Raw genomic sequence first — 12,857 nt, 5'->3', positions numbered from 1 at the left:
TACAGATGAGCACCACCATGCCCAGCCCTAGAAAGCCAGTTCTCCTTTTAACTATAAGTCAGATCAGGTCATTCCTCTGCCCCAAATCCTGCAACAGATTTTATTTCACTCATCATGAAGACCTGAGTGTCCACTCTGTTCCCATCACTCTTACCTTCTATCTTGCTCATTCTGCTCCAGCCTGGCAACTGATCACTTCTACTCCCACCTCGGAGCCTTTGCACTTGCTCTTGTGTTTACTGTGAAAGCTGTCTTCCAAAGTATCTGCCTGGGTCTCTGCTCAAATGTCACCTTCACAGGGTCTACATCTCCCTCAGCTATCTATTCGCAATTACAACTCTCCTTACCTTAGCATTTTCTATATTCCTATGTAGCTTTATTTTTCTCTTTAGCACTCAGCACCACCTGATACACTCATATCTACTTCATTTACCTAATTGTATTGACCGTCTTCCCCAAACTAGAATATAGGCTCCATCAAGACCAGGCTCTCCGTGTGTTCACTGCTGTGTCTGACTGCTGACTAGAACGGTATCTGGCACACAGTATGCATTCCATAAACATGTCGAGTGAATCAGTGAATGGACTCTACTCCCAGGCATCTTTCTAGGATCCAACATAAATATTCAAGTGCATATTGGACAGCTCCATGTTGAAATGAAAATTCAACATGTCCCAAATGGAACTCAGCATTTTTCTGACCCCAGCTTGAACCTGCTGCTTCTTCTATGGCCCTGTCTCAACACAGCCAGGACCATCCTCTCAACTGTGCAAGCAGAAAGGGAATCCTCTTTGACAACCTCTTTTCCTCACTCCAACATCTAATCAAACACAAGTTTTGTTGTTTTTATCCTTAAACTTCCATGAACATGTTGAATGCTGACTTCTCTCCTTTCCCATCTTCATTTTTGGATTCCACATCACCACCTTCGGTATCCTACAGAGATGTCCCACCTCCTTTCTGGTCACAGAGTGAGCTCTCTAATCTTATCTTGTTTTTCTCCCTGAAACACCTCAAGGGCTCCTCATCCTCACATAATGCAATGTTCAAGCACCTTCACGACCTGTTTTCTTGTCTAACTTGGTTGACTTTTCCTTTGCTGAGCTTTGCAGGTGGTATTTGCTCTAGCTGCAATGTTCTTTCCATTCCTTGGCCTGGCTGTCACTCACTCTTCTCCAGGCCTCAGCTTAGACGTTACTTCTAAGAAACCCACTCTGATGCACCAATGCTTTCAGAGCGCCATGTCCATCCCTCATTATAACCCTGAACATACCATATTATAACTCATCTTTACTTGTCCTTAAGCCGTGGAGAGAAAAGAACACAAATGACTTATCAAGTCTTTGCATGTTTAACCCCATCTTGATGTTGGCTTTTCAGAGGACCTGAGCTAATACAAACAGAAACTTCCGCTTTTACCTCACTTGATGTTTGAGCTTTCTGACACAGAATAATAGCAGGTTCATTTTTCTCAGAGGATGAACTTACCCAGTTCCTGAGTTTTTATTTTCTTCTTTCTTTTTTTTTAATTAAAAAATTTTTTTATTTTTATTTTTCTGGTGTTCTACCACTGAGCTACGTCCCAACCCTTTTCATTTTATTTTGAGACAGGGTCTCAACCAAGTTTCTAACCTTGAATTTGTTATCTTCTTGCCTCAGCCTCCTGAGTAGCTAGGCTTACTGGGCTTACTGGTGTGTACCACTATGTCCAACGAGTTTTCTTTTTACATATATATTTTAGTTGTAAATGGACACAATACCTTTATTTTATTTATTTATTTTTATGTGGTACTGAGGACCAAACCCAGAGCCTCACACATGCTAGGCAAGAGCTCTACCACTGAGCTACAACCCTAGCCCGAGTTTTTTTTTTTTAAGTCAAATTCTAACCCCATATGATACTCATCCTTCTATATCATATGGTAAAGGGACAAGCAGCTGATTTAATTTACAATAGTATCAAACTCATAGCATAAAACAAAAAGAGGCTCTCTGATAGCTTTGCTTTAACATGGTTTGTTTGTTTATTTGGTACTGGGGATTGAACACAGAAGTGTGCTACCATTGAGCTACACTGCCAGATCTTGTTTTTTATTTGTTCTAATTTGTTGTACATGACAGTAGAATGTATTTATACATTTCTTTTTATTTTAATTTTGAGACAGGCTCTCAGTAAGTTTCTGGGGCTGGCCTTGTGTTTTTAATCCTCTTGCCTCAGTCTCCTGAGTCACTCTGATTACAGGTGTGCACCACTAAACCTGACTGGAGGGGCTTATTTTAAATTAATAGTTTAATCCACATCTATGTGGGCCCTACTTCCAAAAGGAGAGGTTGGTTGAAAGAAAACTCAGTGAAAGCTGAAGACTCTTGTTTTTGGCTGCACTTCTATCACCAGGGTGCTCACAAAAGATAAAGAACAAACATGTTGAATAAATGAAGGAGACGCTGTACTTGGTTTCTTTCAGAGCCCAGGTATGTACTCGGGGATTCACTGAGGGTCTGAATTAAAATATTTCACAAGCAGACATTGAGTGTTCTTAGTTTTGAATGTTCTATAGGAAGATGCTTATAGGAATGCCAGTAGCAATTATGGAAGCTCAGGAAGATATTCCTGAGGAAGAAAAGAAATTAGTATGGACATGCAGAAGATGCATTTTATTGTGATCAGTAAACCTAAGGAAAGAAGTCAAAGAAGGGACCCAGGATCAATGGCAAATCAATACCCTAAGTGTCTCAGAATGGTCAGAGTGTAAAAACCCTCCTCCTTCATTTCAAGGTTTATACTGTATTCCAGCACAGAGGTCTTCCACGGCAACAAAGTGTAAGAGATGTCCATGAAACAGAAGGTAGCAAAAAGCATTTGTCTTAGCTTATGTCAAATGGCAAAACAGGGATTCCATTGTTTTCATTTAATTTAATTATCCCCCTGCTGAAGCTCTACCCCAAAGCCCTACCTTCTAGCCCTTTTTCTGTTTTAAGGTGCAGTCTCTGTGTCTCCATTTTAGGACTGGGCGAGTAACTTTCCTCCAGCAGCAATATTTTTTTCTTTTCTTACTTTCTTTTTTTTTAAAAAATAAGAATGTGTTAGGGTTTCCTCCAATAGACCAGGAAGGTCAAGAGATATGCGCTAAAGACTTCTCTTCCTTAATGCAGAGCTCATGCAGACATCTGCACATATAAGGTAATCACCCTTGCAAGACTGATTAGCTACTCAAAATGTGGGCCAAGACAGGCTATTAAGTTCTAATCCTCACCACTTCATTACAGCTCCCTCACACTGTTAGCCAACAAATTAAGTCATGGGCACAATTAAATTTCTTCACTGGTTTCACTGCCCTATTACTTCCTGCTAGGAACTGTGTTCCCCTACATTTTCTTTTTAAAAGAGGCACGTGGAACCTATAACTTTATAAGCATGATAGTTTGGGGATTTTTACTTTCTTGGGGATGTGGCAGTTCAGCTTAGTTTTTATGATTTTGACAGTGGTCCCGTGGGACTTGGAGCACCTCTATCCCAAAGGCCATTTCAACATACCTCCGGTCTGTGGGGTACAGTTCCACAGTGACCACATCAAGAGAGTTCCAGGCTGAGATGGTCAATCCATTGTACAGACATAGCATGCCTATCATCATGGATTCACTGGTGCCAAACCAAAGGAAGAAGCAGCTGATCCCCGAGAGCACCATAGAGCCACCTGCCAACAATACAGACAAAAGGGGGAGTGTTTCCTCTCATCTCAGTGGATCAAGGACCCTTGAGCCTTTGGAAATTCCAAAGGCTCTTAGGAAAACAAATCCCTGGGGAAGCTGCAGACTGGATTCCATAAAGCTCAAGTACAAAAGCGCTCACCCATATGAAAGTTCATCTTCCTGCTTTCTGAAAGCAGTAAGTATGAAATCTACATTGTCCATTACTCAGTTACTTAAGTGGAAAAATATACATTAGTTACACATAATTAGTTTTTCAGTCTGTTAACTCATGAAAACTGCTCAAATGAAATGTAATTAGACACAATTTTCACTACAATTTAGTACTAATGAAAGGTCTAAGGAATTTTTCCTCACAGGATGTAAATCTCGAGGGGGCAGGGTACCCAGCAGGAAGGAGGTTTCCCTAGAGTGCAGGGGCCCCTCTTTTCTTTTACGTGAAACAGAGCACACACCTAGCATCGTTAAGCGCCCGATTCTGTCCATCAGGAGAGCAGACACGATATTCCCTGGCAACACTGCCAATGTCCCCAGGAAGTTGACAAAATAAATCCAGTAGGCACTGTAGTCATCATCAAAGGTAATTTGGCAGCCCGTTTTGTTATGAAAAAATGAGCAATTTTGGAATTCGCTGTCAATGAATTTATATGGCTCAAAATCTGTAGAAACAAGAGACAATTCATCAAGCTCTTACCAGGTATAAGCAATAGGTATGGGCCAGTATCAGAAAGCCTATGAAGAATTCAGAAAAAATCAGGACCTGGGCTGACTTGACTTTTTGTGTCTTCCTCTGGCCAGAGGGATGGATTCTAATTCAGGACCTCTCATTACAAACTAACAAAATGAGGGATACCTTTGTTGAATAAAGGAATAAATTAAAGAGTCAGTTATCTTCGGATTTCCTGTGGTTGGCTACTACAAATTATATTACTTGTGTACTCCTTTACAATATTACTTTATTCTAATTATCACGCTACATAAAGACCATAATTATAGTACTAATAGTCTCCATGCTATAATTATAAGAACAATTTGTTTAAAATGTGCATGGATCAACCTTATTATTGCTATTTTATGGAACTCGGAGGCACACAGGAGAGGGAATTTTCTAAGATCCTTGAGGCTATGATTTAAGGTCTGCGTGGATGAATCCTAAGAAACAGGAGTCATTCTCATTTGAAAGTTTTTAGTATTCACTGCTCCTGAAAGTTTTCTTGAACTTGAATCTAAGAAGAGTTGCAGATGGTGGTAGGTGTTGCTAAAAGCCCTCTGAGAATCAAAATCATTATCTTATTTGCTAATCAAGATTTGCCTAAAAAAGCTGGTCCTCTGAGATTGAACGGGTTAAAGGGTAATGACAGACAGCTCTATTTAATGAACAAAGGCACTTTGACCCCATTCTCACTTGAAGCCTGGCAAAGCTTTTCCTGTCTTAACACGGAGAAGGCAGGGCTGATCCTCCTGACAGTGACAGGCTGTTATTCTGGAGTCATTTAATAGGATCAATGTGTGAACATGGGAGAACATGGGCTTTAAAGTCAGATAAACCCATCTTTAAATATCACTTGTTATTAGTTCTATGATTGTGGACAAATTACCTAATTTTTCTAAAGCTCAGCTATTGTGAAGAACTAATGAGATAATGAATGTCTGATGACCTGGAAATAGCACATAGTAGAGGCTCAATCAGTGTTGGCTTCCCTTCCTTTTTTTTTTTTTATACTTTGTTATATTGATTGGGATAAAATATAATATTTGATCATAGCTACGTGTTGTCCATATCTGTTACCATAGAGTTACTATATGCTCTTTTAAGCAAACGCCAGATTTTGAAACCAGGATTCTGCAGGTTAATTCTTTGCTTTAAAATTATTCACCAAAGGGTTTTTTTTTTTTTCTTTTTTGTCAACTTTGAACTTGGGCAAGCCCTATTTACATTAAATCTGACAAGACAAAAAAAAAAAAAAAAAAAAAAAAAAACCAGACAAACAACCCAAGTTTACCTTTGATTCAATCTGACTCAGAGAACTCATTCATTTACACTTTAATCTCCACTTCCCACACAAACCCCTAGCCATACCATCACATGGTTATCATATTTCTGCCAACAGCTGGGCCTTTTAAAGAGGCCCCAGCTGGAGGCAGAGCTAACTGGCACACATACCTGTGTTGTCAAAAACAGTATCAATAAAAGTGCAATTCTTGAAGTAGGTGTTGACTGAAGTCACATCCTCAAAGGTGCAGGACTTAAACACTGAGTCTTTGAAAGTTACAGATTTGAACTTGACCCCTAGGAATCTGTTGAACACACAAATACACACAAATTCATGTCAATGACCTGTATCCATTAGAGTTCAAAGCTAAGTCAAACATGTTTAGAGATGTGATACCCCATGATAGGCTTTCTTAATTATAAGAATATAGGCTTCTAGATTTTCTGAGCTCTTTGCTTTTCCATTTTTCCCCTCAAGCATCCTGGCCTTTGGTTGTTTCATTGCTCAGTGTTATTTCCTGGTAGGTAAGTGATGACACTCAAGCTCACTTAGCCTTTTGCAATGTCAGTAAGAAGTTTCCTGGGGAATGCAATAGAAGGTAGAGAGTTTGAAGATTACCTGTGGCTATTACTTCTTTACTTTTCAATTCTATATTCCTGTTCTTCACATATGCCTTTATTTGAAAATTTTCTATTTAGGGTTAGTGTTTCTAACTTGAAAATCTGTTCCTACCTGAATTTTTTATTTTTATTATTCTTAATTTTGGGGCAGGGTTTTTTACACCTGCTAGGCAAGTGCTCTACCACTGAGTTACACTTCCAGCCCCCTGAACTTTCAGTGAGAATCTGTTTCTTGGGCTCACAATTCAAGGCCTCTTCATTCTAGCGTGGGGACTTCCAATTATTTTAAAGAGAGGGCAGAAAATTCTGTATCATTTACATGAGGAATGACTGCCTTTGGGTCAGGAAGTGTATGGGTCATACTCATTTCCAGGAGTATTTTCTTCCTCATGGTCAACAGATATTCCTTGAGCCAAATAGAATTGGGAAGGTTCTGTTTATATTTAGTAAAATGTTGAAACCTGCTGAGATGCATTTTGAGCACGGTAATGGGGAATTCTAGGTGGTGAAGATGATAATAGTCTTAATAACCATAAGGTCTTAGGAGAGTCTATGATTCAGCATTAATAAGGGCTCCCAGCCAACAGATAAATGTGATCAATGTATCATGGTTCTTTATTAAGACTGTGAATGTACCTACCCTTAGCCAGTCACTGAGAGGAAAATGCTTGATTACCTGGGAAGGAGCTATTTTACTAAGACCACTCCTATTAGGGACAGAAAGGGATTAACCCTTCTAGGAAGGTGAGCTTACTTGAAAGCAATTCACTAACAATGAGTACTTTCAAAATTATTCTCACTGTAACGCACGATGGCATTTGTCAGTTCAAAATGTACTGTGGCCTCACAGACCAAGCAGCCTAAAAAAAAAAAAAAAAAAACCTTGTTTCAATCTGTACTTCAGGAACCCAAAGGGGGAAAAAATCTATATGCACTAAAGGAGGCTAGAAAATTACACATTTCAAAAACGTTACCAATTTTTCAAAAGTAGACTGAGCCAGGTGCATGCCTGTAATCCCAGTGACTGGGGAGGCTGAGGCAGGAAGAGCATGAGTTCAAAGCCAGCCTCAGCAAAAGTGAGGTACTAAGCAACTCAGTGAGACCCTGTCTCTAAATAAAAAATACAAAAAATAGGGCCGGGGATGTGGCTTAGTGGTGGAGTGCCCCTGAGTTAAATCCTTGGTGTCCAAAAAACAAAAAGCAAAAACAAAAAAATTGACTGAATTTGGAAAGGGGAAGAAATTTTAGGTTTTCAATGAGTGATATACACACAGAACACACAATGTACAACATTTAGAAGACTGAAGAAGGAAAAAAACCCCACCCAATGTCCTTTGGCTCCTCTGACTAGACATACCCACTGCTGTCAGTTTCTTGTGGCTCTTCCAGTAGCATTCAGCCTATAAAGGACTAGCTATACTTTGCTTAGTTTCTTTACAGTCTACCTGTGGGAAACTTCATGTCGGTATATAATAGAGTTGCCATTGTATAGTATGAAACAGAAAAGGTTTTTTTGTTTTTTGTTTTTTGTTTTTTTGTACCAGGGATTGAACTCAGGGGCACTCAACCATTAAGACACATCCCCAGATCTATTTTGTATTTTATTTAGAGACAGGGTCTCACTGAGTTGCTTAGCATCTCACTTTTGCTGAGGCTGGCTTTGCACTTTTGATCTTCATGCATGATAGGCAAATGCTCTACCACTGGGCCATGCGACCTATATACCTTTTTACTTTATTTTGAGACAGTGTCTCTCACTAAACTGCCCAGGATGGCCTCCAAATTGCAATCCTCTTGCCTCAGTCTCCTGAGTAGTTGGGATTAAAGGCATGTGCCACTCTGCCTTGCCCATCTTAGAACTAAAACAAATATTACTAAAATTATGACTGTCTGAGATAGTCACAGATTTTAGAAATTTCTACTGGTAACAATATATTTTTAAAGTAAAATCCCATCCTAGAATTACAGAACATTTGATGCTAAGGTTCCTGCAAAATGCAAATGCAGATTCAAGTCAGAATTTCAGGTGGGAGAGTGAAGCATATCAATATGACTTTATGATTAAGTCCTTCAATGATTGCAAATTAGATTAAGACCTCTGACTTGGTACCTCTCCTTTCCATTACAGAGGCCACAAGTGTCCCGCAGATTTCATCTTTCTGAACTAATTTTTTCCTTGGGTAACATTTTTTGATTATTTTAGATTTTCACTTTTATTCTTTTTAAAACTGGGAGAGTTTCCTAAGATAAATGTGAGCTATCAGGAACTCACACCAGCAATTACTTTTTCAAACAACACATAGAGGAACACAAGTACGTTTGGCTATCCCTTTCTCTCTCTGAAGTAATGAACCCGAACCATCTCCCTGTCCACTTCTCTCTCCTGACATCAAGAGATGTTCCAGATCCCATTCTCAGTAGCATCCCTTGCTAACATATTCCGTACTTTGAAAGCACTTAACTTGGGGGAATCATTTCTGTTCTCTAATTAAAACAAGTAAATTGATACAATTTAACTTCAGTTGTTGATTCAGCTTACTGAAGAAGGGAGGAATTCTGAAAAGTGGTTCCCTTTCTCAGGAAGGAGAGACTCATCACATTCCATTTCGGATTTCTTCCCCAAGTTAAATAACCTATTATCCATTGCTTTTTCCCTTCCTTATTTCCATTACTCTTCAGGGTCTCTCTAAATTTTCTTTTCATACTGGTCAATTCCATATTTAAGGAATGTAAAGCAACTCAGTTTCAGAAGTAGTTTTAAGTGAAGCAACTGATACACACATATCTTCCATTTGGAAGTATTCAAATTCAGCCTGAAAATGACTACATGTACAAACTAAAAACAAAACAAAACAAAAACCCTATGGGTTTTGGTGCAGTGAATACTAATAAGAAATTGGTTTTTGGGAAGAGCCAGTTATTTCAAAGTTTCTAGACCTGCCATTGTCGTATTCCATTCCAGTGTGAATCTGATTTTCCATTGTAAAGTTAATACTGAAATTTGCATATTTATCTTTTTGCACATTTCTAGTCAGCAATGCATATTCATCAGACTGCAGATGTTTAATGACATCAGGGAACCAAACCGATAATCCATAGTACCTGCAAAGACAAAGAAACAGGAGTTTGTAAAAGTGTTGGCAGGCCTGAGGCAATGAGTTCCTCCTCCACATTTTCAGAGTGGTGACGGTTCCTCAGGAGCTCTTCCAGTTATGACTGGCTCCCTATGGCATTTGAATGAATCAACAGACAGGGATTGGTGTGCTCCCCTCTCTTCCAAGAGTAATCTGCAATCATGCAGATGTAATCAGGTTAGTGAGGTAGATAGGGGTTAGCTGGAAAACCCCAGGTATGTAATCCCCACACTCTTTCTTTGGGAAAAGTTGTACAGAAAAAAATCCATCCTATACCTGAAGTGGTATAGGCGGTGCTTTGGTTGGAATGTGTACTCCCCCAAATTGAATCTTAAACCCCAGTGTGATAGTGTTAAGAGCTGTCTCCCTTCCTTTTTCCTCTTCTGTCTCTTCCACAATGTAAGGACGCTCAGTTTGTCCCTGCTGAAGAATGCAGCAACAAACTGCTGTCTTGGAAACAGAGCCCACGCACTCTCTCCACGCACCAACCTCCGGGCACCTTGATCTTGGACTTTGTGTGAGAAATAAATTTCTACTATTTATAAATTGCCCAGTCTGTGGTATTTGGTCAGAGCAGCACAAATGGACTAAGATATATGGCATCCTGGCCCCAATGTAATTCTTATCATTCTGGACTGTACTGAGAAACCCCATTTCCTAGTCTGGTGGTACAAACTCCTGGGACACAAAATATATGAAAGCCTTTTCAAAATGATCTCTTTTGCTAATGGAGACTCTTTATTGATTCCTATATTATTGTGATACTGCTAGCTTTGGGTACAGTCCCATTTCCTAAGGTTACTCAAGACTGTGGAAAGGGACATTAAGATCACTATCTGAAAAAGAAGGTTATTTCTGCCTCTTGACCTCTGTTGTATTATTCTAACAGCTACATCATGCTTTTGTACTGTTCAGACCAGTGGCTACTAACCACATGCAGCTACTAAGGCAGTTGAAATGCAGCTAGTTCAAACTGAGATGTGCTATAAAGACAAAATATCACACGATTTTGAAGACATGAAAAAAGAATATAAAATCAGTAATTAATACTTTTTATATTATGTTAAAAATGATACTACTTTGGACATAATGAGATGAATAAAATATAGTATTAAAATTGATTTCACCTGTTTTTTTTTTTTTTTTTACTTTCTTTGGTGTATGTCCTTATGTGTTTACCACAAAATTTAAAAGGACATATGTGGTTCATATTATGTTCCTATTAAAGTGAGCTGCTCTAATGTAGTAGTTCTCAAAGTGGGATCCCTGGGCCAGTGCCCATGGACTTGGCCCCAGCCAGGCCTGATGACTGAAAGACTCGGGATGTGAAATGTTATTGTTCTGATGAGCATGCAAACTTGGGAGCCACTACTCCAGTTTGTCCCCAGTGATGCTTAGCTGCACAGGAAAGAAGTGGTTGCGACCATAGCCTTTGCAGGCAGAACAGGTTTGAGTCCTGGCCTTGTCACTTGCCAGCTTTGTGAATTTGTGTTGGTTAGCTAAACCTCTATTAGCACACCTATAATTGGGTAATGGATAGTAGTATCCACCTTCCCTCCTGGGTGGTTGCTCAGATTAAATGGGATGCAAAGTACCTAACATACCAGGGGTGTTCAAACAATAGTATGAGCTGTTTTTATCATCATTGTTGCCATTAGGATTCCTGGAACATCTGTCTCAAGGTCCCATAAATTCCAACCCCTGCTCTTCACACACCCTGTATCTGGTATGATGAGGTTCTGAGGCTGGTTGCTGAATAAGAAATGACTCAGTGCGTTCCCACTGTTCTCTAGTTCACAAACATAGGGCAGAAACTTGAAAATGGCAACCACGAGGGATGCTCACTACCCTGAACAGTCATCATCAATGGAAGGAGTCTCAGCTAATTTTTCAGGTATTCAGCAAACATTTTCTGAATGTCCACTAAATGCTAGCATTGGTAGGATAATAGCAGTAAAGAAATGTGGTCATTAATGGGTAAGTTAACAAAATAAACACCAGGTAATGATTTTCAGGTAACCCTTCACTTTGAAAGGAGTACTTTCCTTTGGCTTATCTTTGTCTTCTCTGTACCTATTCTAGTGCTTAGCATACAGTAGGCACCTAAGATACACTAATTTCAGCCCTCCTTCCTTCCAAGATTAATGGATTTTCTAGAAGTTGTGTGAGAATTACTTTACATGTCCTAAAAAACCCTTAGCTTAAAAACGAGGGACTGAATGACACAGTTCACTAAATCACACACACAGCTGAATGGGCTTCTATGACCCTGGTCTCCCTCCTGTCCTCCTTTCTCTGTCTTATACCTTATCCAGCACTGGGAATGGACTCTTATCTTGAACCACTTGCCTGTTTTAATTTACGGCTTGGGAAAGGGAATTTGCAGAGTAAATGTTGGGCTCTACCAGACATCAAAATCCTACTGGCGTGCCAGTGTAAGGTATCATCTGTTTGCCTTTTCAACAGCAAACTAGGCAACAATAGAGTTACACATACATAGTCGAAAGTGAAGATGTCAACTATTAGCAAATAAAATCCCATGCATTCCCGCTTTATCTCCTTTTCTCTTAGAACACATAGACAGCATTTTTATTCATTTGGCAACAAAGGTTTATTGAGCTACGATTATGTTCTAGGGATGTACATCAGTGAACAAGGTAGTTTAAAACTCCCATCATTGTGGAGTTTCCAGAGGGGGAAGGCAGAGCCTTACTTCTCATATAGAATTAAGAAACCTTCTGTATAGTGGAAGCTGGAAAGTACCACAAGGAATAATAAAGCCACAAAGGGAATAGAGAATATGGAGGGACTATGATTTAAAAAGAAAGAGAAAAGGTAAAGAAAGGAAGGAAGAGCTGCTTAGGGACAGTATCACTAGAAAGGTGACGTCTGAGGAAAGACTTGGAGGGGGTGAAGAAATGCGGTGGGCAGCTGCCTGGTGGGAATGTTCCAGGTGGAGGGTGGTGTGAAGGCCTGAGTCTGGCATATTCGAGGAGGAGCAGAGAGGCTGAGTGGCTGGGGCTGAATGGAAGCATGGAGGACAGTGGACAGTCACACAGGTGAGTCATCCAGGGTTTTATCAGATTTTCCAAATGCTGTTGGTTCTGTCAGCCCAGGTTTATGACAAGATAAATAAAATAATTGGTTTATAAAATCCATACTTGTCAGCAAATCTAAGATGACAAAAAAAATTTTTTTTTTCCTTAGCAGGTTAATAACATGGAACTGAATAAGAAAAGAAAGCAGTGTGACTGGGACTTACGATGTGACATTTAATGATTTCACTCACCGAGAATTTAAATATCACTTACCCAAAAGACAGGGTGAACCAAACGATGGTAAGCTTAATTGTATTTTCCCTGACGGGATAGTTGAAACATCTCATAAAAGTCAACCAAAT

The 12,857-nt window shown here is 39.6% G+C and overlaps 1 protein-coding gene and 2 long non-coding RNA genes across 4 annotated transcripts in view; 2 read left to right on the top strand and 1 right to left on the bottom strand.

The window, feature by feature from the left end:
- Positions 1-12,785, top strand: part of LOC306664409 — a 27,960-nt gene extending 15,175 nt beyond the window's left edge. Inside the window, exons 2-3 of the long non-coding RNA XR_013764697.1 lie at positions 3,486-3,887; positions 12,665-12,785. This is a non-coding gene — a long non-coding RNA (uncharacterized lncRNA). The remainder of the gene's footprint in view (positions 1-3,485; positions 3,888-12,664) is intronic.
- LOC306664408 overlaps positions 1-12,857 on the top strand; it is a 1,052,029-nt gene that overhangs the window by 623,136 nt on the left and 416,036 nt on the right. The window lies entirely within an intron of this gene.
- Positions 1-12,857, bottom strand: part of SV2C (synaptic vesicle glycoprotein 2C) — a 255,087-nt gene that overhangs the window by 18,990 nt on the left and 223,240 nt on the right. For both annotated transcript variants that reach the window (XM_079145201.1, XM_079145200.1), the window contains exons 8-12: positions 12,769-12,857; positions 9,261-9,425; positions 5,874-6,007; positions 4,165-4,368; positions 3,537-3,696 (exon numbers count right to left, since the gene is read on the bottom strand). In XM_079145201.1, coding sequence (XP_079001327.1) covers positions 3,537-3,696; positions 4,165-4,368; positions 5,874-6,007; positions 9,261-9,425; positions 12,769-12,857 — 752 coding nt within the window. The remainder of the gene's footprint in view (positions 1-3,536; positions 3,697-4,164; positions 4,369-5,873; positions 6,008-9,260; positions 9,426-12,768) is intronic.

This window comes from Sciurus vulgaris, assembly GCF_902686455.1.
Source record: "Sciurus vulgaris genome assembly, chromosome: 6".
Taxonomy (NCBI): Eukaryota; Metazoa; Chordata; class Mammalia; order Rodentia; family Sciuridae; genus Sciurus; species Sciurus vulgaris.
This window is presented reverse-complemented; position numbering and strand designations above follow the sequence as displayed.